The 24,784-nt window shown below is 51.2% G+C and overlaps 1 protein-coding gene across 1 annotated transcript; it reads right to left on the bottom strand.

The window, feature by feature from the left end:
- Positions 1-2,322: 2,322 nt before the first annotated feature.
- Positions 2,323-22,344, bottom strand: MARCO (macrophage receptor with collagenous structure). Its single transcript, XM_032636640.1, has 13 exons — positions 22,191-22,344; positions 21,993-22,124; positions 20,936-21,088; positions 19,511-19,555; positions 14,560-14,658; positions 14,417-14,452; positions 13,835-13,933; positions 13,679-13,741; positions 6,292-6,336; positions 5,266-5,364; positions 4,466-4,510; positions 3,802-3,978; positions 2,323-2,604 (listed from the first exon to the last, which is right to left on the bottom strand). The coding sequence occupies exons 1-13, from the start codon at positions 22,342-22,344 to the stop codon at positions 2,474-2,476; spliced, it is 1,278 nt and encodes a 425-aa protein (XP_032492531.1). The 3' UTR covers positions 2,323-2,473.
- Positions 22,345-24,784: the final 2,440 nt, after the last annotated feature.

The following is a 24,784-nucleotide window of genomic DNA, read 5'->3' as shown; positions in this document are numbered from 1 at the left end:
ATTGTCAGGGGCACATCCTTGTAAGCCGTGATGGTGAGTTTGACCCACTGCCTAAGGGAATGGGGAGCCACTGAAGGCTATAGGCAGGGAGTGGCATGGTGAGCTGTATCGTTTCTAAAGATCCCTCAGGCTGCTGCCTGCAGAACGAATAGGTGGTTGGTAGAGCACGGTAGATGCAAGAGATTAATTAGGAGAAGTTCCAAGCACCCAGGCCACTGGGGCTGGGGCCTGGATCATCTTGGTGGCAGAGATGGAGAGGTTTGGGAGGTAGAATGAGTGAGACTTGGTGCCTGGTGGAGGCATGGCATTTGACACAAAGTTTCTATCTTGGACCCTGGATGGAGGGAGCCATCGGCTGAGATGGGGGCAGGATTTAGCTGCCTGGCCTTCAAGATACCCGTGTGGAGGCAGTTGGTGGACATACAGGTGGCCAGAGCTCAGGAGAGAGGTCTTCACTGGAAGTATAGGTTGGGGAATCAACAGCTAAGGGATGAAAACCAAAGCCATGGAAGGGAAATTTTGGGTGTGCTGAGCCGTGTCTCTCAGTTTCCTTGCTGTGATGGTGGTGGTGGGGGGGGGAGATGGTCCATTCTCTGCAAGGATTTTGTCTCTTCTGTGCCTGTAAACTGTCGTTTGTTCCTGTGGAAAGATGTGTGTGTGTGTGTGTGTGTGTGAGAGAGAGAGAGAGAGAGAGAGAGAGAGAGAGAAAGCATGCCTACTGACACCTCCCTAAGGATGATGGAAGGGGCCCCCCAGGCAGGAACCAGTCCCACAGTGCATCATTCTTGGAGGAGGCAGATCCTGGGAGAGGAGATGAAGGTGGGAAAGTTGGGCCTGAGACTCCAGGGAGGACCCTCCTCTATTTTTGTCTCCTTGTCTCCTTTCCCACCTTCCCCTGTGAGGGGCAGGGAGCTTTCACGGTACCCTCCCTTCCTGATGGCTCTGTTCAGACCTCCTGCACTTAAAACACTATAATCAAGTCAGCCAGGCTTGGCTTTTGATAAGCTAGATGGAAAAAACTAGAAAACTATTTCTGCTTTCAACTCTATTTTCACGGCTCTCCTCTTTCTAAAGAGGTTCAGGAAGTCAGCTCTGAGGTTCAGACGGGAGAGATGACATCTTTGTTTCAGGCCGTACCTGCCCTTTCCTTCCTTTCCGGGGGTGGGGGAATGGGGGTGGGGTGGGAAACAAGGAACAGGCAGTAAGATTGGAGAGATAAGGAGGCTGATAAGACACATTAGTTACCATTTGCAAAATATTATATCCCCACACCCCCTGATAGGGCTTAAAATGTCCTCTTTCCTCCCTGACTGACCTACCACTCCCCTATCGCGAAGTGCCAGGAAAACCTGCATCATTATAGAGGTTTCTGACCTGGTTTCAACCCAGGTTTCAACCCCCTGTCCCATGCCCCTCTCTCTGCCGAGGGCCAGAGAGCCCTCACGTCCCCCTGCAGCTCTGCCCTTGGTACTGAGTGCAGCCTCTGAACTTGCATATTGGGTCCTGGGTGGCTGGTTGAGCTCTTGAGGCAGAAAGCCCTGAGGTGTCCACTCCATCTCCCAGCCCTTCCACCGCTCCTCCTCGGTCCCACCATTTACAAGTGTCCCTGGGCAAGTCTCCTAATGCCCTGAGGCTGAGCTCCTTACAGGTCAAGTGTGAACGGCGATGCCTCAGAGCCGTATCCCATGCACCCCACTCTCCCAGATTTCACATTTACCTGAGCCATTTACAACACCTGGAGGGAGAGGGCGAGAGCATGTGATTGCGCTCAGAGAATATGTATCCCAGGGGAAGACTGCAAAGGGAGAGGGAGGCCAAATTTCTCAGAGAGGGTGAGCTGCTCTACCTTCTTGGTTTAATTCAGTCGTTCATTCCATAAATATTTACTGAGCCCCTACAGGGGTGAATAAAACAGAAAAAAGTTCCTTCATTTATGGAGCCCACATCCTAATGAGAACAAATTTTCATGCTTAATGGTACATTTCCTATTTTCCATGCAACCTGGTGCCAGCTACACGCGGCCTCTTCATTTGCTGCCGAGCAGCTCCAGTGCTGGAGGGAGTGCCTGCTGCTGTGCAGAGATGCTACATCGGATTGATTGAAAGGCTGGTCATGACTATTTCTGTCTACAGGTGAGCCTCGCTTTCGACATTGCATTTCATTGCCCTCCCATACCCTCAGCCTGCCCGGCTCTGAGCTGAGACTCCACTGTCCCCGTGCGTGGGAATGGGGGTGCAGGGAACGTTAGGACTCAGTGAAAGGCTGTGTGCAAGGAGTGGGCAGGAGGGACGAGCTAGTGATTCCAGCCACGGCGCAGGGCGGTGCCAGGTAGCGCTTTGAGCTTTATTAGCAAGCCCACTTCAGAGGCTGTCAGCCACCCCAGGAAGCCCCTCAGAGAGCACGGCCTCCCTTCGTGGGCTGAGCGTCTTGGCTGTGGACACCTTGGGGGCAGAGCAGTGAATGGCCTGTGGGGTCATCTGCAGTCCACACCCGCATCCTCACTGTGGTTGCAGTTGTGAGAGCCCCAGTTGCTCTTGCTGCAGCTCCACAGGGTCGATTCCGACCCTTGACATGCAACGTTGTCCAGCCAGATGGTCCCAGTGCCTGGACACAGCAAAAGCAAGGAGGGAGAGGAGCGTGGGATTAGGGTCAGAGCAGCATAGCCTGTCTGTCCTCAGGGTCTCCCACGGGGAGCTAGACTGCCAATTTCTCCCACGTGGGCACAGGCCCACCCTGCTGATGGCTGGTCGGCTCTCTTACGATGGCTCTGCCTCTGTTCTTCTTTCTACCCTTTGACAAAAGTCTCATCTGAGTATTTAATATGTAACCCAAGCATGATTTGAAATCCCCTCCTAGGGATCTCTAGGGTTTGTCTCTTCCTTAAATGCCTTTGTAAACAGGCCATTCACGTGTTCTAAAGCACTCACACCTTCCTCAAACCCCCTTCCTTCTGATATAATTGATTTCAGATCAGGAGCTCAGAGGAATTACCGGATAATTTGATTTCTGTAATTTACACTACAGTGTGACCATCTATAGAGGCTTAATCTGTTTGAGGAGAATGTGTATTTTAAAGGAGTTTTGTAATCCAACTGGACTCAGATTGAAAAGTAGGTATGCATTTTGGTGGGGTTGTGGGAGGGGTAAGGGCAGAGAACATTTTGGGGTGGGGGCAGGAGAAACGGGCCTAGTGTCCCTGCCAGGTCAGCTCAGAAATGGTCTCAGGCCTGGGGCTTAACTCTTTTGTTGAAAGTCTAAACCTTTTGCTGCAAGACATAGCTGAGTCTCTAGCACCCCAGGACATCTTTCCAAAACTGATTTTAGGAGGTCCCTGCTCTGATTCGTTTTCTCTTCCCTTCCACCTTCTCCTTGAAGATGATCAAGCTTGGGCCACCTAGACTGTCAGGTTCCAGAGAGCTGGGATGACTGCTGTGCTGCCCGCCCTGCATCCTTCTCTGTTCTCCCAGCTCCAGCCCCTCAGCTGTCCAGAGAGTGTCCCTCACAAACACCCTCCGACACATGGCATTCTGGCTTTAGGGCTGGACAGACAGCAACTCAAACAAGCCTTTGCTGTCCCTTTGGGGAAGAGAGCCTTCTTTCTCCCGGGGCTGCCAAGTCTGAAGGATGTAAGCTGGGGCCCTGGGCTGCAGAACTTTTCAGTTGCTTGAACCAATCCTTTTCTTTTAACGCAACCAAGCTGAGTCACTTGCAACCAATGGTTGCCAACACCCTACCAGGGAGAGAAAGCCCACATCAGCACCTCAAGGAAAGAGGCTCCTGGTTGAGGATCGATTCACTTACCAGCTCCCACGTTGAAAACGGCAGTTCCCGAAGAGAAACCCAGCATGCGGCAGAAGACGGTGGCATCTGAATTGTCCCAGTCATCATCGCAAATTGTCCCCCAGGCACCATTATAGTAAATTTCAGCCCGGCCTCGGTTCCTAGAGCCAGCAATCCGGACGGATACCGGGGATTCGCCTGGATGACAAAACACACATGGGAGAGGTGAGGGAAGCAGCCCAGGGCTTTGTGTGAATGTAGGCTCTACCATTTCATTTCTGGAAGTCTTATTGTTAGGGAAAAGAAGCCTCCTGCTTGGCTGCCACCACAGCTGGGAAGATCCCACGTGCTGGCACCAGCACAACCAGCGGCTCTGTGCACCTGGGCCTGCAGGTGCGAGGCCATGAGGGCAGGTCCCTCTGCAGCTGGCCTTGCAAATCCAGCCTACCATGTTTAGCCTTGTGTTGTCGATAAAAAAGGGGGAGGAAAGGAGGGAGGGAGGGAGGAAGGTGTTATCTGTGGCTCTGTGCCACGGGCAGGCTTATCCAAGGGACAAGCCCTTAGCTTTCCCCCCAAATGAGGAATCTCTCTGACAACCAAGGCCTCTCCCCCTAGCACACCTACAATTTTCAAGTACAGAGTAACCTCTGAAACACACATTAAAGAGAACAGAAATAGCAATTACCTTTTTGACCTCTTTCTCCCTTTGCTCCTTTTGGCCCAGAAGATCCTGTCATGAGGAGAAAAACCACACAGTTCGAAGGAAACCAAGCCAGGACCCCCTTGCCCTCCTTTGCCAGCAGTGGGGAGGAGGGGCGGGCAGGAGGGTGGAGGGGTGAGGGTCAGACTCCCTCCTTCAGCTTTGCCAGCCACCTGGCATCATGGGGACTGGATGTGCCGTGGGATCCCATGGGTGAGCAAGAAGAAATGGGCCTGGGGCTTCCCTGGTGGCGCAGTAGTTGAGAGTCCTGCCTGCCGATGCAGGGGATATGGGTTCGTGCCCCAGTCCGGGAAGATCCCACATGCCGCGGAGTGGCTGGGCCCGTGAGCCATGGCCACTGAGCCTGTGTATCCGGAGCCTGTGCTCCACAACGGGAGAGGCCACAACAGTGAGAGGCCCGTGTACCGCAAGGAAAAAAAAAAAAAGGAAGAAGAAATGGGCCTGAGCCACAGCAGGAAAGATTTAAGCTCTATTAGAGAGGAACAGTCAAGAGACATGGAGTTAGAAGTCTCTCCTGCCATCAGTCATGGAGACTGTGTGGTCCAGGGCCTGACTGGGCGTGGTGCCAGCGCATGGTCACCGGCCTGCCACTCGGAGTGCCCGGCCGGGCCTTATTCTCCTCTGTAAGCTCAGCGCTGAGGGCGATCCCAGCGCAGGACTTGGCCACAGAGCCACTAAACTTCTACCCTTCTGGTTCTGAAAACTCCCAGCACCTTATGACAGGCCTCTCCTTAGAACCCTCACATCAGAAACCGAGGCCTTACCTTTCGCTCCCGGCTCTCCCTTTTGGCCGTCTGGTCCAGGTGCCCCCTTGAGGCCGACCAGGCCTGGGCTTCCCATCTCTCCCTTCATGCCTGCAGGGCCTGCGGAGGAGAGAGACCACCTCCATCAGATGCTCTGCTCTGCTTTCCAAGGGGGACCAAGGGCCTTGGTGTTTAGTACATGAGTTGTCCTAAACCACCAGGTTCCCACCCTGCCCCCATCAATGGGCTGTTCGAATGTTCAGCCCGGGTGGGCAGGGCACTGCCCTGATCCCTCGACTCCTGTGTAAACTCTGGTTGAGGACGAGTGGGTGAAAATCACTGACAGTATTCCAAGGCTGTTGTTCCTCATTGGATGGCATGATTGTGTGGACGTTCTAGCCATTCTGGGAGAATTTGCTAGAACATTTCTAGGATTCAATTTCTCCTTCAGTAAGTTAGAATAGGGATAGAATATCCAGCTCAGGTGGAAGAAAGACTGCTCAGGAAATGTGTCTGAGGAGTGTCGCTTTGGCTTCTCAGGGTAGGGCTGGCGAGAAGACTAGAAATGCCGTGGGCAGGACGCAGTAACCAACCACTAGCTGAGGCGGGGGCCCACGAGGACCTTGATGACAGCCCCGTGAGAAGCAACAGGAAGAGGGGGGTGCCTTGAGGGCCAAAGGGTAGAGGGAGATGGACCGAAGCAGATGTGGACAGGCAGATAGAGGCCATGCAACCAACCTGGCAACTGGAGAGGAAGGTCGCCCAGCTCCTGGGCGGCTGCGCGGCCTGAAGCCACCACCAGGGGCAGTCGTCCCGGCTTTCTTTACCCTCCACCCCCTCTGCCCCCACCCCTCTCTCTACACCCCTTCCCCAGGTTTGTCACCCAAAGAGTCTGAGGCTGGAGCGATAGAGCCCTGCAGGCGGAGACGCTCTGGGGAAAGGTTACTGAGGTTACCGCCGTGATTTCAGGGTCGACAAGACCCACCCTTGGAGCACAAGCCCTTCCAGTCATTGCTGTGAGAAATGAAAATGAAGCCGGCACTTTACCTGGAACTCCTGATTCTCCTTTTGTTCCTTTCTGTCCTTGAAGTCCTAAGATCAAAATACAAAAAATGGGAGAAGATAATAAAATGTAGGTATTAGACGCTTTTAATCTCAGACAACCTCTACCTTCTGTCTGATTAATGCAGAAGGAAAGGTACATTGGTTCTCCACGATTGTTTAAACCCTCTTTAGCAGAGCATAAATGTAGACAGACTGCAGATAAATGGGGACGTGTGTTGGGGTGAAATAGAAATGTATTGGATGAAAGTCTAGGTTAGATGGACAGACCCCGGACTCAGTGGCTGGCCTTCCTTGTCCAGAAATAACCTGACTTGGTGTCTAAATACAATCCCATTCCTTTCTGTTGCATTTTATTGAAAAAGAGTTGAGAGATATTTTGAAAATAAAGTTATTTTTATTTCTAAAAGACTGTGGAGGAGACTCAGTGGCCACTAGGAGCTTTGGGGGGGCCCTCACCCTCAGTAGATATTCCACAGCGTTTATTGGTTTATTTCACTGTGGCCCCCAGTGTAGCTAAACATCCTTCTTCCTTCCTCCCATTCATCTCTTTATTCATTAACTTACATGGAAGACCCACTATCCCCAGCACCATGCTGGGTCATAATTTATTGTGGGATAATAATTTATTGGTTTAGCAACTCCATGGTCTCTCAGAGAAACAGGACTCTCCAAGACAGTTACACAAACTTGGGGAAACTAAAGCTCATTATTGACCATGAAGTAACAGTTACTAGAGGGTAACAGTGGGAATGCACTCCCACCATGCTCTTGACTGGTATCCCTCCCACCACGCCAGCTCAGTCTTAACCAAAAACCCACCCATTTGATGATCACTAGAGACCACAAGGAACTCGGTTACCCTCATTGCCAATTGCTTGGAGGAAGTTCCTGCCTTCCACTTCAGTTCCTGGCTTTCCTGAGCACATACTGTGTGCTGGTCAGTGGAGGGCAGGCGAGGGGCCTGGTGGGCCTCTTCAGGATCCCTTTTTGGAATAATGAGCAAGGAGTCTTGGCTCCTGGCAGCCTTTCAGAGGGCTCGTCTAAGGCTGGGCGCTGCCTGGGGAGGAGAGTCCGAGGGCCGAGGAGCTAGGAGCTGCTGCTGCAAGCCTGGGCACCAAGGGAGGCGGGAAGCCCTGGAAAGATCTGAGAGGGCAACTAGTTCTGCCCCTCATGTTTGAGTTGAGGACCAGAATGAGGCTCAGAGAGCATCTTCTAAAAGCTGGAGGGAACTTCGAGGTTGGCCCTGGCAGACAGGCCCCAGCTCACTCCACGCCAGTCCCTTGGTTTGGAAAGCCTCACTGCTTTGGTCCCCTGGGGAATGGGATCAAGGCTGTGAAAGCTGCTAAGATGCTAGATGTTGCTGCCTCTGAAGCCTTCTCTGGCCTCGTCCGTGGCTGACACACTTCCTTCCAAGGCAGCACAGGGGCCAGAGTCAGAGAGCCTGGGCTTGCGTCTGCCTCTGTGACCTTGAGCCAGGCTCCCTCTCCCTTAGCCTCACCTTTCTCCTCTGATCCTCTGTCAGACTGAAATGAAGTTGTCTGTGTCACGTACTAAACCTCGTGTCTGACAAGCGGTGCCACGAGGACCCCGGGGCCCCGTCGGCACGTGTCTGTCTCTCCTCCAGCGGACAGCGCCTGGGACACTGGGGCCGAAGCCCCCGCAGGAGCTCCAGGCTTGCTGCCCAGCAAGCCCCCGCCCCCAGATGTTTGCTGTTGACCTCAGGTGGCCCAGCACGGGCAGTAGATGTGTCCTCTCTGCTTACCTGCACCTGAATTGCAGGTGTCAAGATGAGGGAGGAGAAACCACATTCAGAAACATGTCTTTGGTTATTAAATAGAAAAATGGTTCATATCTAGACTCTTGACCCTCTCTGCCACATCCTAAAGTGTCCCATATTGCACAGATCTCTACCTTAAGAGCCTGTCCCTAGACCCAAGGTTGAGGGACACCTGGCACTGTGATCTCCCCTTATTGCCTATCTGCCACCGAAGAAGTCTCCAGAGCACCAGAACAACAAATGTCCTATACAGAAAGGAGCCCCAGGGGAGCCCCTGTTCACTAGGGCCATGGTCCCCAAGGCCTGACCCTTCCACCTCGTTTCTCACACCCTCCCTCCCTGCCCCCCACCTCTTGGGGACTCAACCTTGGCTGCTGCCTGCACCTGCACTAGGCACCACGCCAGGAGCTTCACGTACATCTCTCAGCTTCCCAGCGAGGTCGTGCCATTTCCCTCTTTACAGAGGAGGGAGTCCACACTCAGAGACGCTAGGTGATTTATCCCACGTCACACAGGGAGGGAGTGGTGACGTTGGGGTTAGGGCCCAGAGTTGGCCTCCCACTGGGCACTGTGGCTGCCTGTGTGCCACCAGCATGCCAGCTCACTACTTCCTGGAGTTTCACGTGGGCTCTCCACCTCGTTCCAAAGACTCCCAGTGGCCTTAGGCCATCTCTTACTCCTAAATGAGTCATCAAACTAGAGTGAGCGTCAGAATCGCCAGCACAGGGTTTGTTAAAAACAACGTGCTAAGCCCCGCCCCCCCCCTCCCGCCCCGGGGTTCCTGATTCACTGCATCTGGGCTGGGAATCTGAGACGCTGCACTTTTAACAGGTTTCTGGGTCTTTCTGATGCTGCTGGTCAGGGATCATGGTTTGAGTAACCACTGCCCTAAACACATCTCACTCAATCTTCAGGGACCAGCTGACAGCCCAAGTCCTCCAAGCAGCCTTCCTATCTCTGAGGAACTCACGGCCCCTCCCCTGTCTGAGCTCTCTCCTAACCCACTGGCCCTTGATAAAATGCCCTCTGAGAAGTGTATAATAGGTGTAGGTGTATGTCTTCAAAACTCCCCTCTTCAATGCAAGGAAACTGGAATTGAGTTTTGTGTGATTTTTGGGGGGTGTGATTTCTCTCCAGGACTGGACTCTTGAGAGGTGCTCGCTGAGTGGCTATGCATGGATCCAGGGACCAGTAATGACTTCACTATAAATCAAGGCGGCATCCTGATTGGATCAGGGAGAAGGAGAAATGGTTGAAAAATAGAATTTAGAAGTTCATGTTGTAAACCTTCACTGGAAGGGAATGAATGCTGGGTTTGTCCTCTTAACCACAAGCAAACTGGGATTCCCTGGGTGTCACAGACTCATCACGCTGAAAGGGCTCAAAATATTTATTTGCAAGGTGCTTATTTATAGAAACAATTTTCCCCCAAGAAAATAGTTTAGTTAGAAAGCACATGCCTTCCTATTGTTTTGTGTTCAGCTGGTACTCTGCCTAAAATCTTAGAAGGTCCCTGCTTGAAGGGAAAATTGCTTGTTTCAAACCCAGAGTGCTGGCAGATTGGCAGGGACCTGGGTATTATTCTAGAACTCTCCCCACACTCCACAGAGGAGGAAACCAAGGCTCTGGAAGTCATGTACCAACCCATCATCACCTAGCTAGTTGGCAAGTCCAAACTGATGCACAGGCCTCCTCACTCTGATTTAATGTAGAAATTTCCAGTACGTTAGGAAACTTCCTTAAATACCATCCCAACTTACAGGCTAAGTGCAGCCTGGCAAATTTTGGGTTAATTTAATACCTAACACGTTGAGCTGTATAACAAGAAGTAAGATGGTAGATAGGGGACCCAAATTTGGGACGCATGTAGACTTCTTCAGATGTCTCTAAGAAACTTAGAGGAAAACGAGGAAAACTCTAAGTGACAATTTAGTAATATGAGTTGGTAGAATTTAATAAATTCTTGGACTAAGTCAATACTTAGACATGGGGAATGAAATCAACTGAGAAATTATATTCATGATATAGGGCTTAATTGCTATTATTGATTATTCTTTGTTACTTATCTTTAAAGTAAAACGCGCCTTAAAATACAGATGAGAAACTAGATTTCAAGTTATTTGTACTTTGGCTTTGCCTCAAGAGAAACATAAAAGGACATAGAAAATTCAGATTCTTGTTATATTTTAGACATGAAGATTGTTGCGATGTAGAAATTTTGATCGGATTGGTATTTTGGAGCTTCAGTGTTTTGGCTGTGTCTAACTTCATTTCATGAGGTGAGGTGGTAGAAAGAGAAATGCCATGATCACAAGTTGAAGTGAGCCCTTCCTTATTTCCAAACAAATTTTCCTTTTCAAAATGGCCAAAGGATTTAGAGCTAAAATTTGTTTTGCTGTGGATTTTTTGCAATTTTTTTCCCCAAAGTCAAATGATTCTGCAATCGTTTGAAAGATCAAAGGTTAGAAAAAACTAAGTTTTCGGGGTTTGATAAAACCTTGTTTTATGAACAGTGAAGGAAACTACCATTACAGAAAGTTCTTCTCGGTGATAATGTCCTCCTTAAATCAACTATGCAGTCTATGTTCCCAACAGAATGGAAGGAGTCTCCTCTTTGCCATCTTTATCTTTAATCTTTCTCAAGGGGTGTGAACGTGGGGAAACCTTCCACCAGAATGGGTTGGAGTGTGATTAGAGAGCGTTCACAGCAGCGAGAAGATTTGGTGACTAAGCTAGGATTTACCCATCTACTGTGGGGTGAGAGGTGCGGGCAATTCTGATTTCTCTGAGTCCTATACTCTATGTTATTCTACACAACAAAATTTAGAAAAGCACAAATTTGGAATCAGACTTTGGGATTAACTCCTGGACTCAGTGTATATTAACTGTGAGACCCTGAGGAAAGGTTTTACCTTCGCTTCCTCAGTTGTAAGGTAGGGATGATGAAACTCAGCTGTGTGGATGAACTAAGGTCCTGGGAGGAAAGGCCCAAACACAGTGCCTGGCTTGGAGGCATCATTAGTACTAAACAGACCTCTTACTTTTGGTAATTAATGCACAATAACGAGATCTAGCTGTTACCTAGGTTAAGCCAAGGCACCAGAATTTCTCTGTTTTCATCCCGTACTGCTAGATAGTCTCCTGTGAGATTAATGATTTTATTTACAAAATGGGAAATACATCAGTTTGAAAAACTGGCTTCATATGATCAAAATTGAACCAACACCTCAGTACCTCTAGTTTGGGGAATACCAACATCCTGACATTGACAAGTACGCATTGTCTTCCACGAGGAGATGGTCTGGCTCCCACTCACCACCCACTCTTCCTTCTCCCACTGCAGAATGTGACCTTTCCAAAAGTTCATTAATGACTTCAGGATGAAATACAGCCCTGGCTAAAGCTAGTCAGTTTATGGTTCTAAGGGAATTCCCTCCTGAGATGTCTATGTAGACCAACAGCTACTTGATCGAGACAAACGTTTGGGTTTGAGCGGGAAACATACGCAATTTGGAATTTGTGGTAATCATCACACACCCCAAATTGAAAATGTAATTCACCATGTTTACCTGGGCAGCTGGAATTAAGGAATAACCCTTAGAATCTGCCTGGTTGGTATTTCCCACTAGGCCTGATTGATGGAGGTTCCCATAAAGGTGCTCACCAGATATACAGGTAATGGAGTTAAAGTGATCACGTCAGGAGCTGCTCTTATTATGCAAACCCTCCCAGGATGCAGAGTGCAGGCAGGATTCTCCACCTTCAGTGGGAGACACAGGCTCAGGGGCCTGGGGAGTGGGTGCAGTGCCCCTTGTGGGTAAAATCATGTTTTGTCACCCGTACTCTTGCTTAGTCAAGAATCACTAGCCTGGCAGTGGTGGGGTCGGGTGGCGGGGCTCCCAGTTTATAACTGAGGGAGAAGAGCCAACATCTCCATGAAGCCAAGCAGAAAACTCAGTGGTAAGACAGCCTCAGAGTCAGGCACCCTGAGATCTGGAGTCAGGGAAGATGGAAGTATAAAATCAGAAAGAGGCAGCCAATTAATCGGGGTCACCTGACCACCACACCCAGATGGAACCTTTCTGGAAGGCCAGACTTGCTGGTGGCCTTCAAGTGGCATTTATATGGCATCAGGTAGCAGAGCCCCTGCCTGCACTTACCCACCATCTGTGAAAAGGAAATCAGCTCCGAGGCTGGATGCATTGGAAGGGCAAGGATATAGGAGTTGCTTGTGCCAGGGCTGCTGACAAGCATCAAGGAAACTCCAAAGGTCGAAGGTCCAGAGTCCAAGGCTCAGGAGGTGGCATGGCCCAGCTCTCTGGCCAGAGCTCCTGAGCCTCTACCACATCCTAGACCTGGACTCCAGGGACATGCACCTACAGAGCCCTCCCTCGCCCTCCAAGACTTCACCTGCTCGGTTCCCTCTCTCTGGACTTGCCTTCCTCTCCCCACGTGGCTAAGCTCTACTCATCCTCCAAGACTCAGCTCGAGCTCTTCCACCACTCCTGCACTGCCTACCTTTTGCTAACCCCACCAGGGGCCACTGTGAACTTGAAGGATTTGGGTCAAGTCGCGTTTGTTTTAAAAAATCAATCCGTTGACCACTTGTTCAATGAAAACTGAGAGGGCTTGCCCCTGGTGTAGGTCTCTAACATGGTTCTGGGGTGAAGGCATCCGGGTTGTCTAACTCAAGTATGACCTTCTGCTCTGGCAGTGACTGTCCACAGACATCCTTGGAAGATACACAGCCCTTTCTCACAACCCTGCACTGGCCACAATACCTCCTGGCCTGCACCTGGCTTTCTAAATGGCATGTGGCACTTCTCCATGCAAAACCCACAGCACGGTGTGCCTGACACCATCTGGCAACAGTCCATCTACCTATCTCCTGCACCAGTCTGCACATCTGAAGGCAGGAACCAGGTCTTATGCATCATGGGGGTCCAGTACCTAACACAGTGGACCAGACTTTCTAGACCATCGTGGGTGCCTGGACTTACTTAGTGACTAGAAAACACACAGTTCTTTATAAAGTAGATCACACTGGTATGATGGTTTATAACCTAGACTAAATTGGCGTTAACAGTTTATAACCTTGACTAGGTTGGCAGGATGGTTTATGAGCTAGTCTCTGTGAGTTGGGTAACCGTGGGTCACTCCTCTCAGCCTGAGCCCCCCTGGGAGAATGTGCAAGAAGGGTTTCTCGACAGCTGTTGTCCAAATCCAGAGCCCTGACCCTTGGGACCCCACCGCAGGTCAGTGGGAGAGAGAGGGCATTACGAGGACCCCTGGAATGCAGGCCAGGAGACAGTGCGGCCGAGGCATCCCCTGCTCTCCTCTTTGACGGTGGAGGTTTGGTCATGGCATTCAAAGCCTCTCAGGGACTCTGGGCAGAGAAAAACAGCCCCAGAGCCTTGGACTCAAAGGGTTCCGGCAGAGGAAAATGCCCTTTTTAATCCAGGTGCGTCAGGGGCCAGAACACAGGAGACCCTCTGCCTGCTTCTGGTGGACCTGCTGGGAGGCAGTCTTCCTCTCTGTCCATCCTTGACACCCAGCGACTCCACCTGCCCGCCTACCCACGCCCTCTGTTACCTGTGTCCCCCTTGCTTCCTTTCACACCTTCGGCTCCTGGACTCCCGGGCCTCCCTGATGGTCCTGGACAACAGATACCATGGAGGGTGTAAGGTCTGTGTTGGGTGGATCTTCAGACATCAGTCCCCACGCCCACCACGGGACCCAGGACCTCACCTATTGGCCCAGTGGGACCAGCGCTGCCAGGCTCACCCTTGGCACCCGGGGATCCCGCAGTTCCTGGAAAGCCTGGAAGACCCTTGGCTCCGGGTTGTCCTGAAAGTTAAGTCATGAATGAAAGGCTGGGAGTGGTTGGCAGAGGGCCTGGCTGACTACCCCTTCAACACACCTCTTCTCTGCATGGCACATGCATCTCTTAACACCTCATGTGTTCCCCGGGCAGCTTAAACTCTAGGAGCCTTGAACTAGCCCTATTAGTGGGAGGAAAATTACAGCCTCAGCAACTTATTAAGTTTTTCCATTCACTGCTGCAGAATTTGAGGTTTATGGACTTACTAGGAACTCTGGGTGTGAGCATTCTGCTTCATACCCCTGGGTGGCAGGGTGGAATGAAGCTCTAAAAAAGAATATCAGTTAAGCCTGCCCTCCAAAGCTGCTCTGTTCCTCTTAGGACAGGCCAGGTTTTACAAAACCCCAGAGGCTCTGGGTTAACACTACAATGAAATAAGACATAGTAGAGTCAGGTCCTGAACTTGACTTTGCCCAGGGACAGGCGGTAGCGATTCCCACAACTCTTACCTTGATCTCCTTTGAGTCCAGGAATTCCAGCCACACCTAAAATACAGAAGGACTTTTAAGGATTTTTTTTCCCCTCTAGCTCAGCCCGCCGGACAAAAAGGGAATACCCACAGGACAACAGACCTGACTGTGCAGACTCCTACCTGGGGAACCGGGCATCCCTGAGTCACCTTTATGCCCCGGGGCTCCAGGGGGTCCCATGACCCCCATGTCTCCTTTCATGCCTATGTCTCCCTTTCTTCCTGAAAAATCAAGGGATTGTGGCCAGACATGGGAGGAGAGCAAACCCAGCTGCCACGTCCATCTCTGACACATCCTGTCCCACCCCAATTCCAAACTCAGACTCCTTGAACTCCTACTGGGTGCCCAGAAGTCGAAGATACAATGGCTGCCCGCAAGGAGCACACCACCTTGCCCAGAGGCCAGACATAAACTCCTGAAAAATGGATGAGGTGACCTGGCCTGGCTGACGCGCAGCGGAAAGTCCCAGAAGCTGGGCTCTCAGGGCCCTGTTTAGTGACCTGGTCCCTGGAGGAGGGACCACAGCCCAGGCTCATCCAGCACTGCCTGGTTTATTTCAGTGTGTGAATTTGGGGAATTACTGTCTCAAACTTCCCAAACTGAAATCTGAATATTCCATAAAGCAGACCCCAAGTGCTGAGAACAGAAGCTTTGAGGCACTGCTGGAGAGGGAAACATTGCAGCGGCACTTATCCCCCTAGCGGTTCAGAGCCTGGCTTTCCTGGTGGCCAAGGTTTCAGAGTTCCCACCTGTCATCAGCATTCCGGGCTCGCCCCAGTCTCTCCTCTCCTGATTCTCCGTGTCTCCCTCTCCTTTCTGCCACTGCTCAGCACATATCAATCGAGGGAGGCTCCTCCCTAGGCAGGGCTCGGCAACCCCTGCCCAAACCTGCCAGCCTCCCCGCACAGGGCCTGCTCATCGGGACCCACTGGCTTAGGAAGCCAGCCAGGTCCCACCATCAGCAGAGTTCCACCCCAAGCAACTCCTTCAGGGGCTGGGACCAGCTTGTTGGGATGGAATTTGGTTCAAGGGCTCCATTCCATTATTTTCATAATTTCAGAGCTGGAGAGGACTCAGAAGGGGGCCAGCCTCCTCTCTAGTGATTTAGAAAAAGTAGACAGAGTGGTCTGGAGTGGAGGGAAAGAAGCAACTGTCATACAGAACTCTCTGGGTCTAAGGTTTGAGTGACATTAGGTGCAAGTCTTGGGAATTAGCTTCTTTGAGGCGGTTTGGATACTTGAAGAATAATTATTCCTTGACGGAAGACGAAAGAGCCATAAAGAACATGTTTACAACTGAAGTCCCTTACAACAGACTCAGGTGCAAACAGCAAACAAGTTCTTGGTCATTCACAGCGTCCACGTGGGTGGAAGGGCCAAATGGCGCTCCTTTTTTTTTTAACATCTTTATTGGGGTATAATTCCTTTACAATGGTGTGTTAGTTTCTGCTTTATAACAAAGTGAATCAGTTATACGTATACGTATGTTCCCACATCTCTTCCCTCTTGCATCTCCCTCCCTCCCACCCTCCTATCCCACCCCTCCAGGTGGTCACAAAGCACAGAGTCGATCTCCCTGTGCTATGCGGCTGCTTCCCACTAGCTATCTGTTTTACGTTTGGTAGTGTATATATGTCCATGCCTCTCTCTCGCTTTGTCACAGCTCCCCCTTCCCCGTCCCCATATCCTCAAGTCCGTTCTCCAGTAGGTCTGTGTCTATTCCTGTCTTACCCCTAGGTCCTTCATGACAAATGGCACTTCTTAAACAAGGCTAGGAATTATTTCCCTGGAGGAATTTGTTGGTGCCCTATGGCTCTGGGCCAGCCAGGGCCATCACGCTAAGGCAATTGTGTGGCTCTATGAGGTTTCTTTCTTTCTTTTTCTTATATTTTGGCTGCCCCACGCGGCTTGCGAGATCTTAGTTCCCTGACCAGGGACTGAACGCAGGCCCTCTGCAGTGAGAGCACGGAGTCCTAACCACTGGACCGCCAGAGGATTCCCTGTATGAGATTTCTTGAGACTGGTCTGGGCCTGAGTCTGTATTGCTATGACTTCCGTGTCTCTCTCAAAAGTTACAACCTTGGGAAGCAAAGTAGTACCGGTGAAAGGACCAGAGTCTGGAGGCGCCTGAGGAATCACAGCTGCGTCTGACTTCAGAACCTGCCCGTCATCACAGCTAAAGATGGAGTGAGGGAAATAGATGTGTCCCCTGGAACCTCATCAATGTGGCTTTACCCATCTGCTGGGGCAAAGAGCAGAAAACCTCAATACCGCTGGGGCGGGTCCCACTTGGTCTGCTAGCCCCGTCCGCTGACAGCAGATTGGGCAAGCAGTGGGTAAGAGAGATCTGGTGACCTTGGGAAAAGAAATTTGGGAAGAGGAGGGGTAGGTTAGAGTCCTGATTTCTGAAGAAGTGAAACTGATCATTTCCCCTCGCCAGCCACATTGCTTCCAGGCCTGAGTCTGGGCGTGGCAGTGGGTGAGAGTGGGATGGGAAGCAGTGTGGCTCAGACTCCACAGGCAAAAGCCTGGCTGTCATCCCCTCTCTGGGGGTGGCAGGGTCACCTTGAGAAAGTCTGGGCCATAGAGAAATGCGGAGGGCCACCTTTGGAATCATCCTCACAGGTCAACTGTCCAACCACCTGCCTGGTGCAAGGATCTCCCTTCAGTCCCACCAAGGAAAATTCTGCAGCCCCAGTTCCCCACAGCCCCCATCTGCCCGTTTCATTGTGCGGCAGCCCAAGTCTTAACTATTTGTTCCTCCCTTACCTCAGCATAATTGGTTCTCCAGAAACCTTTGCCCGTTGGCCTCCATTCTTCTGTGGGGTACCACTGAGAGCAAGTCTATTTTCTCTTCCACAGGAACCTCTCTAATACTGGAGGATGGCTGACACATCCCTATAAGGGCTCTCTCTTCCCGATGGCAAGCACCCTCCGTTTCTTCTAATGTAAATATTTCCTACATGCCAGGTACAGCATCACGATCTTCTGTCTTATATTCCTGTTGTAATCAATCCTCATTGAAAGTTGCTATTATTATCCCCCTTTTGTAGGTGAGTAAATTGAGGCTCGGAGAGGTTACACAGCTAGAGCTGTATTAGAACCCAGATCTGTCTGATCTTAGAACTGAAGTCCTTCCCTTTCCACTTTACAGGATCACTAACACTACCTACCACGTAGCAGAGTTTGAACACATGATCTCCAACCCTTATAGCTGTCCTGCAAAGCATGTATAATTTAATTATTACTATTTTAATGTAATTGCCATTCTTTGCTGAAAGGAAGAGGTTAAACCTCAACAGGCCGAGTAACGTGTCTAGTTACACAGGTGAGCAGGGATGGCGACCAAGCCTACTGGTTCCACAGCCTCATTCCCCTGCTGCGCCCAGAGCCACCCTGAGGGTGGCCTCTTGGGAGGCCAAGAGACCAGGAGCACACGAGGTGCTCGGTCACAGCCGGAGCGCTCGGGCCGTGCTTCTCAGAGCCTGTCCCCTACGTGTCCAGGGTCAGAACCCTCCACGATCTCTAAAACACAGACCTGCATTTTAAGCAAGCACCTCAAATGGTTCTTATCCATGACCCGTAGCTTGAGAAGCACTACTCTAGAGAGAGCGCTGGCCATCAAGGGAAGATTCTAGATGCTTAAAGTCCTCCTTCTGGAATCAGCCCCTTAGCCCTCACTGCCAGTGGTCTCCCCTCCTTCCCCAGGCCCACCTCAGGCCCCATTTCGGTCCCACACCTTCTCCTCTGAGCTCCCAGCACTGCCTGCGTCCCCACTGGCCACACGTTGTACCTGGCAGGAAATTCTTCCCCCTCTCACTTTGCTCTTAGCTTTCCCATTCCTGTCCTTGGCTCACCTGGACAAAAGGGACCACAGCTGTGCCCCTGGGATGCCTGGTGACCCACCACCCTCTGAGTGACCCTGCCCCACTCTGGCTCTGAAGGTTGAGTGAGCGTGTGTGAGTGAGTTTGTGGCTGGGCGGTGAGTGCGTGTGTGGGCATGTATGCATGTGAGTGTATGTGCACATGTGAGCACGTGCACAAGTACGCTGGTGCATGTGTGATTGTGTTGCATAAATGTGTGTGCACACGTGTGTGTGAGCCCGTGGGTGTTCGAGTGCCTGTGTGTGTCCCTAAACTCTCCTTCTACTCGTCCTCCCCCTGAAAAGCTCCCCGGAAAAACCCTGCTGGTGACCTAGAGCACTAGGTTGTTTGGGATTCCCCCTTCTCTTAAGGTCCTTCCAAAAAATTAGTTACTCAAAAATGAGTTTCCCTTTATCAAGTTTCCCTTCTGTAACTGGTGGTGTTTTTCATTCTGTCTCAGTGACCTGGAGGCTGAGAGGCTCTTGGTTTGTTTATTTCCCCCTTTCTTGCAAATCCTCTCATTTTGCTTTTTCCTCCAGTATCGTTTGTCTTTGCACCTTTACAACTCAGCAGCCTCAACCCCTCCAGGGATTGGAGGTTTGAGAGTCTAAGTGAAGAGCAGAGCGGACTATAACAGTGATGGAGGCCCCCTCCCCCCGGGGGCAGCCAAGCCGTCACATTCTCTGACCCAGCTATGCCGTGGCCATTTGTAAGGCAGCTGGGCAGGTTAAGGCCACAACCTAAAAGGGAGAGACCATCATGTGCTTTGAATCGTTATTTTAACCTCCTAGTAACCCTCTGAGGCACTCTTGTCCCCATTTTACAGACAAAGAAACTGAGACTCAGAAAGGTAAGGGAATGCTTCCGAAGTCACAGAGCCAGTCTATGGTGAAGGCAGATGCGTCAGACTCTGGAGTCTGGACCAAAGAGCTTGACTCTTCCCGGTGAGGCTCACAGGCTTGTACTCTGAGCACCAAGGAGGGGCTTGGAGTGTCCACACCCCTCCAGCCACACCTAGGTGTCTTCCCCGGGATGCAGGTACTTCCCAGTAACCCAGCCCATCTAGGGTCTCACTACAGGTGACCTCCCTCACATACAGACCCCACCGGGTGTTCAGACTCTGGGGATGGCATGTGTGCCTGCGGTCCCCTGCAGCTGCTCCGAGACAGCCTTCTGTACACGCTGGAGCACACACCCAGCCCCTGCTCACCTGCCTCTCCCTTGATTCCTGGTGGACCTTGGGGTCCTGGGGGGCCTGGAAAGGAGAAGGAATTCAGAACGTAGCCTGCACAAAGGATGAGAGAAAGGATCATGGGATCTATAGACAGAAGCAGGTTTCTGCGGCTCCATCTCGTCCGGGGCCCCCTTCTCCGCTGGTGGCCCTGGCAGACGGGGGAGGCGAGGGCCCCTTTGGACCTGGAAGACTTGAGGAGAAGGGGCAGAGGCACCAAAGCCCCAACCAACAAGGGGGGGGGGTGACAATGCCACTCACACCATCATTCACTTAACGAGTGTCACTGAGCACCGAGGACCAGCCAAACTGGGTGGAAGGAACACAAGAAAAGACAGAGCTCCTTCCTCCAAGGAGCTCCTGGCCCAACAAGCAAAACACAGCCGTGCGGATGATGACTCCCGAGGGAGGCTGAGCCAGACAGACCTGAGTTCGAGCAGCAGCAGTGCCACTTTAGCTGGGTGACCCTGGGCACAGCCTCTCGTTGTTTGGAGAATCAGCTTTCTCATCAGTGAAATGGGGTTCATATACCAGTTATGCAGGGCTGTCCTGAGGCCGCCACGTGGAGACCAGCACGGAAAGCACACCCGTGCTCTGATAAATGGTACCCACCACCGCTGCCACTTATGTCAGATCTCTCCCTTGCCAGGGCTGCTCTGTGGACCAGAGCCTCCCAAAGGCTCGGGTGGCCGGGACAGGGCTCCTTGTCTTGCCTTGGTCCATTCTGGTTGCTATAACAACACACCACAGACCGGGGTGGGAGGACCTTAAACATCAGAAATTCACTTCTCCCACTTCTGGAGGCTGGAAGCCCAAGATCAGGGGATGGCCTGGCTGGGTTCTGAGGAAGGTCTTCTGTGCTGCAGACTGCAGCCTCTTGCTATGTCCTCACATGGTGGGAGGAGCCAGGGCTCTCTCCTCTACAAGGACAGGCCCGCTGTCCTCTCCCCTCGAAGGTCCAGGCACTGGCCAGACTGGCTTGGTGCCCACTGTTACTCTCTCCAGCCACAGACCAGTATTAGTTTGCTGCTTGGGAGTGGTCCTGGAAATCGCCCTGGGCTCTGTCCTGCACACTCTGGATCAGTCTGAGGGCTCCGTGACTCAGACCCGGCCTTTGGCTGGTTGCTGCAGACCTTGGTCCTTGGAGATCACACTCGTCTGGACAGCATCCTTGGTTCCTAGGTCCCTGACCCCACTGTCTCTCGGAGAGCTGTCTGCAGCCACCCAGGGTGCCTGTAACTTCATGCCCTCCCCATACGGCCTTCACCCCCTGTCTTGGCCTCCACACTCTCATACGAGGCCAGAGAACGGGATTCAGGTCCAAAGGCCCCTTGGTCTGCACACGAGACGCTCCCCCTTTCCCGTCCTCTCTGGGGAGTCCCAGCCCAGGGGGGAGGGGCCAACCTGGGATCCGAGTAAAGTTGTCCACCAGTCGTAGTAGGTGCTCCTGTCTGGTGCGGACGCGGATGAGCTGGGCCTGCAGGAGATGCTCGGGGACCAGTGTTTGATTGTTGTAGGGCATTTCCAGGGCCCGGAGCCGCTTCTGCAGATTCAGAACTGGACACCCCACCGCCATGCCTGCAGCATCCTTTTAGGGACTTCATTAAAGTCCTAGGCACTTGAGCATAACCCTGACATTCTGTGTCACATGTGCATAACTCTGCGTCCTGAACAGGTAAGCACGTGTTTAGTGTACCGTGAGGACCTAGAGTGAGCACACAGAACTTTGTCTGTATCTTGCATGTGTGCACTCCACACTCAGATATGACGTTACACGTCCACAGAACGTACCTACACCCTGTATAACCACTGCGCCCACGAATAACCTGCATGCGGTTAGGAGCTTTGTGCATGCTTGGACATGAAAGCGTGGCCGCTAATATGCTGATCTGGCCTAATCATGGGTAACTTTCATATGCGTGTGACGTGTGTTCATGACAACTGGCCACATGGCATTCTTGAGGGACTTCACTATCTGCTGATGGAATTGCTTCACGACCTCACCATTTGGATTGGGAGCACTTTGAAAGTCAAATCACGTTAAAATGAAACACTCTGACCAACAAAGCTACTTCCCATTCAGAGGCAGGGAATCCTTGATGTGAGAGGCACGAGGCACATCCTTGTGAGATCACTGCATCTTTCACTGCTTCAGACACACAGAGCCTCACACATGTGTTCCCTCTCTCTCTACCTCCCTCCCTCCCTCTTGCGCTCTCTCTCTCTCTCTCTCTCTCTCTCTCTCACACACACACACACACACACACACACATGCAACACACACTCCCCTTTCTGCTTCCCCCCTTCTCCCCCCACCATGCAGACCACCCAGGGACTGAGAACTCTCTCCCAGCAGATAGGCAGCAGTGGCCCCAAGGGCTCTCCTGTGAACCTGTGCCTTGTGTCGGGCCGGGCCACACTGTCACCCCAGGAGGGACCAGACAGGACCCAGATGCTTTACCTTGCACCACCAGCAGCCCAGCACCTGCGGTGAGCAGAATCAGGTAGATGAACAGCAAGACCGTGAAGCAGTTTATCCCATTTCTCTTCTTGGGCTTTGGATCTGAAACACAACCCAGGCAGACGGCTGCTGCTGCAGACGTCTGAGGGTCTGAGGGCTCCGTGACTCAGACCCGGCCTTTGGCTGGTTGCTGCAGACCTTGGTCCTTGGAGATCACACTCGTCTGGACAGCATCCTGTCCAGGATGCTGGGGGGCCCCCAGTCTGTGCCCGAATCCCCTCTGTATGAGCAGGGGGCTGCCCATGAGGTCCCACGAGGGGAAAGACACAAAGGCCCACGACCCCCAGATCATCTTCCCCTTGATTCTCCTTGCCACAAGGCAAGAAGTGCCATTGTCAGCCCTTCATTTATGTGGCCGGGCAAAAAACCCCTGTGCACACATCCTTAGCTGGAAGAGCGCAGTCCTGTCAGCCTTTCTCACCGTCGAAGCCCCAGCATGGAACCTGCCACAGGGTCACTCAATAGATGTACATCAGAGAAATTGATGAATTCGCATATTTCAGTTTCAAAATTCGGGGAGGAGGATGATTGTTCCTGTTTTACAAACAATGAGGGGGGTTTGGAACAGTCGAGAAAACCTGTTAGGTTATAAGACAAGAGCTGGAAATCACGTCTAGGCCTTTGTTTTCTTTTTAATTACAAAAGTAAAACGTGCTTAATATAATTCATCAAACAATATGGAGAGCATTTCAAGGATTAATAATCTTATAATTAATCCCCTGAGGTCCTAACCCGCTGAGGTAAGCTTTGTTAGCATTCTGGGTTGTGGCCTTCCTTCCATCTCCCCTTCCTCTCAGAAACTTACAAACTCACATCCTCCTAGATAGACTTGTTTTTTTTTTTCCTTTTAATTTTACTCTAATGACATCATGTTATAATTACATATTACAGTACATATCAATTATAGCACCTGCGCTTTCTGCAGTGAAGGAGTTTTCCATGGACTTCCCTCTAGTTTTCTCAGTAGAGAGAGATTTAACTGTTCTCTTTAATAGTTGCCTCGTATTCCTTGAAGACACGTGGTTATGCTCAGTCTAGCACAGGGTGGTCCCCCCACCCCCATGCACCCCTGGAGTCTAGGCCCACACAGCAGCCTGAGTGAGTTCTCCAACACACAACCTGCTCCAGTCACTCCCTTGCCCTCTGCCCTTCAACTCACTGCCCTCAGGGAAAACAGCTCCCCCTGCTGGTTCATGTAGCCTGGCCTCCAGCCAGCTCTCCTATGGCCACACCTCCATACCTCACCTCCCGGCTGACACTGACCAATGGTCAGGCCAGACCACTGTGGTTACACCCTTGAGACTTCAGGCAGAGTATCTCCTCTGAATACCCAACCTCCCTCCCTTCTTTCTGCATAACTAATTCGTACTCATCCTTTGGGAGCACAGTAGATCTTTTCCTGCTCCAAGATAGATGCTCAGACTCCCCTCGGCTGGGTGGGACCTTGCTCTGCTTCCCCACATCACTGTATTTTTATCCACTGTGGCCCTGAGCACCTGAACTATATATATGTTTCAGTATCCTCCATATGGCCTGGAAGTTTCTTAGGCTGTGTTCCAGCACCAACATGGTGCGCTGGAAAGATGGTGACGGGCTAGATGAATGGATGAATGAGTGGTTTGGGTGCTGAACTTGTACAGAGTTGAACATTTTGAAGTGTTGGGAGAGCATCAGGATGCAACTTAGGACCTCAGGTGTCCATATAGTCATGATGGTGAAGATGGATAACATACAGAGGAAGCCTCACATTTAATAGAAGATGGTGGATGGTGAATACTATCTCATAGACAGCAACCAAACATGATGAAACATAGCATGCGATGGGAATAGAAAGATAAATTATGCTTCAGAGACACAGGTACCATAGAGGTCAGAGGTGGAGGTGAAGGCCAGCATGGAAGATAAAGATATTTTCAAATTACATGGTAGGACCATGGTGCAAGGCATTTGAGTAAGGATGATGAGAGGAAAAACAGACATGGTAGTGTGATGGGAGTAGTTCAAGCCCAGAATGCTTTTTAATTCAGAGCTATCACCTGGCCTAGAGGCAAGGTATTTTAGAAACTGGGAACTTCAAATCTGTGAGCTTTGTCTAACTCACTCTATACAAAGCAGAGGATCTGATAAATTCTTTACCCTTATGTTGATCATTTCATCTCTTAGTGGTTAGAATAAACTGTCAAGGAAATACCTACCCTCGTTTGAGGTTGACCAATGAGCAAGAGTTGCTTGAGATGAGAGAATGAAAATTAAAAAAAAAAAAAAGCTTCAGGTGAATAAGAATGAGCTTACTTGGAGTAAACTATGGTTATTCTGGATAGAGATTTTAGGGAAACAGGTTTTAGAAATTTGACAGCTCTATTGTCTGACTCACAGTGAAAATATGGCTCCAGAGAGAAATAAAATTTCAATTCCATAAAAGAGCTCAGTGAAGAAAAAAGGCTGCACACAAATTTTAGGGTTCCCAGGCCTTCCATCTCTCAACCCCTCACCAAGTGGCAGAATATGGCTTGGTAGGTGTACTTCTCTCCTACTGTAACACTAGTGGAAATCAAGTGAGAGCCCCTCTCCCCACATTCCCAGCACTGAGCTACTGGTGAGGCCCAGGGAAGTGGTCTCTGTCCTGTGGGTTTGAGGTCTCCCACCCTCTCCTTAGTAGCACTGGGCAATGTAGAGCAGTGTCTCCTGCCCCTGCAGGCAGCACAAGCAAGGGGCAAGAACACCAATAGCAC

The sequence above is a fragment of the Phocoena sinus genome, chromosome 7, assembly GCF_008692025.1.
Source record: "Phocoena sinus isolate mPhoSin1 chromosome 7, mPhoSin1.pri, whole genome shotgun sequence".
Taxonomy (NCBI): domain Eukaryota; kingdom Metazoa; phylum Chordata; class Mammalia; order Artiodactyla; family Phocoenidae; genus Phocoena; species Phocoena sinus.
This window is presented reverse-complemented; position numbering and strand designations above follow the sequence as displayed.

Coding starts and splice junctions, on each gene's coding strand:
- MARCO (XM_032636640.1), bottom strand. CDS start 22,344: ATGATCTGGGGGTCGTGGGCCTTTGTGTCTTTCCCCTCGTGGGACCTC. Junction 14,453..14,559: donor AGGGATGCCCGGTTCCCCAG/GTAGGAGTCTGC, acceptor TCTGTATTTTAG/GTGTGGCTGGAATTCCTGGA. Junction 13,742..13,834: donor TGGTCCCACTGGGCCAATAG/GTGAGGTCCTGG, acceptor TCTGTTGTCCAG/GACCATCAGGGAGGCCCGGG.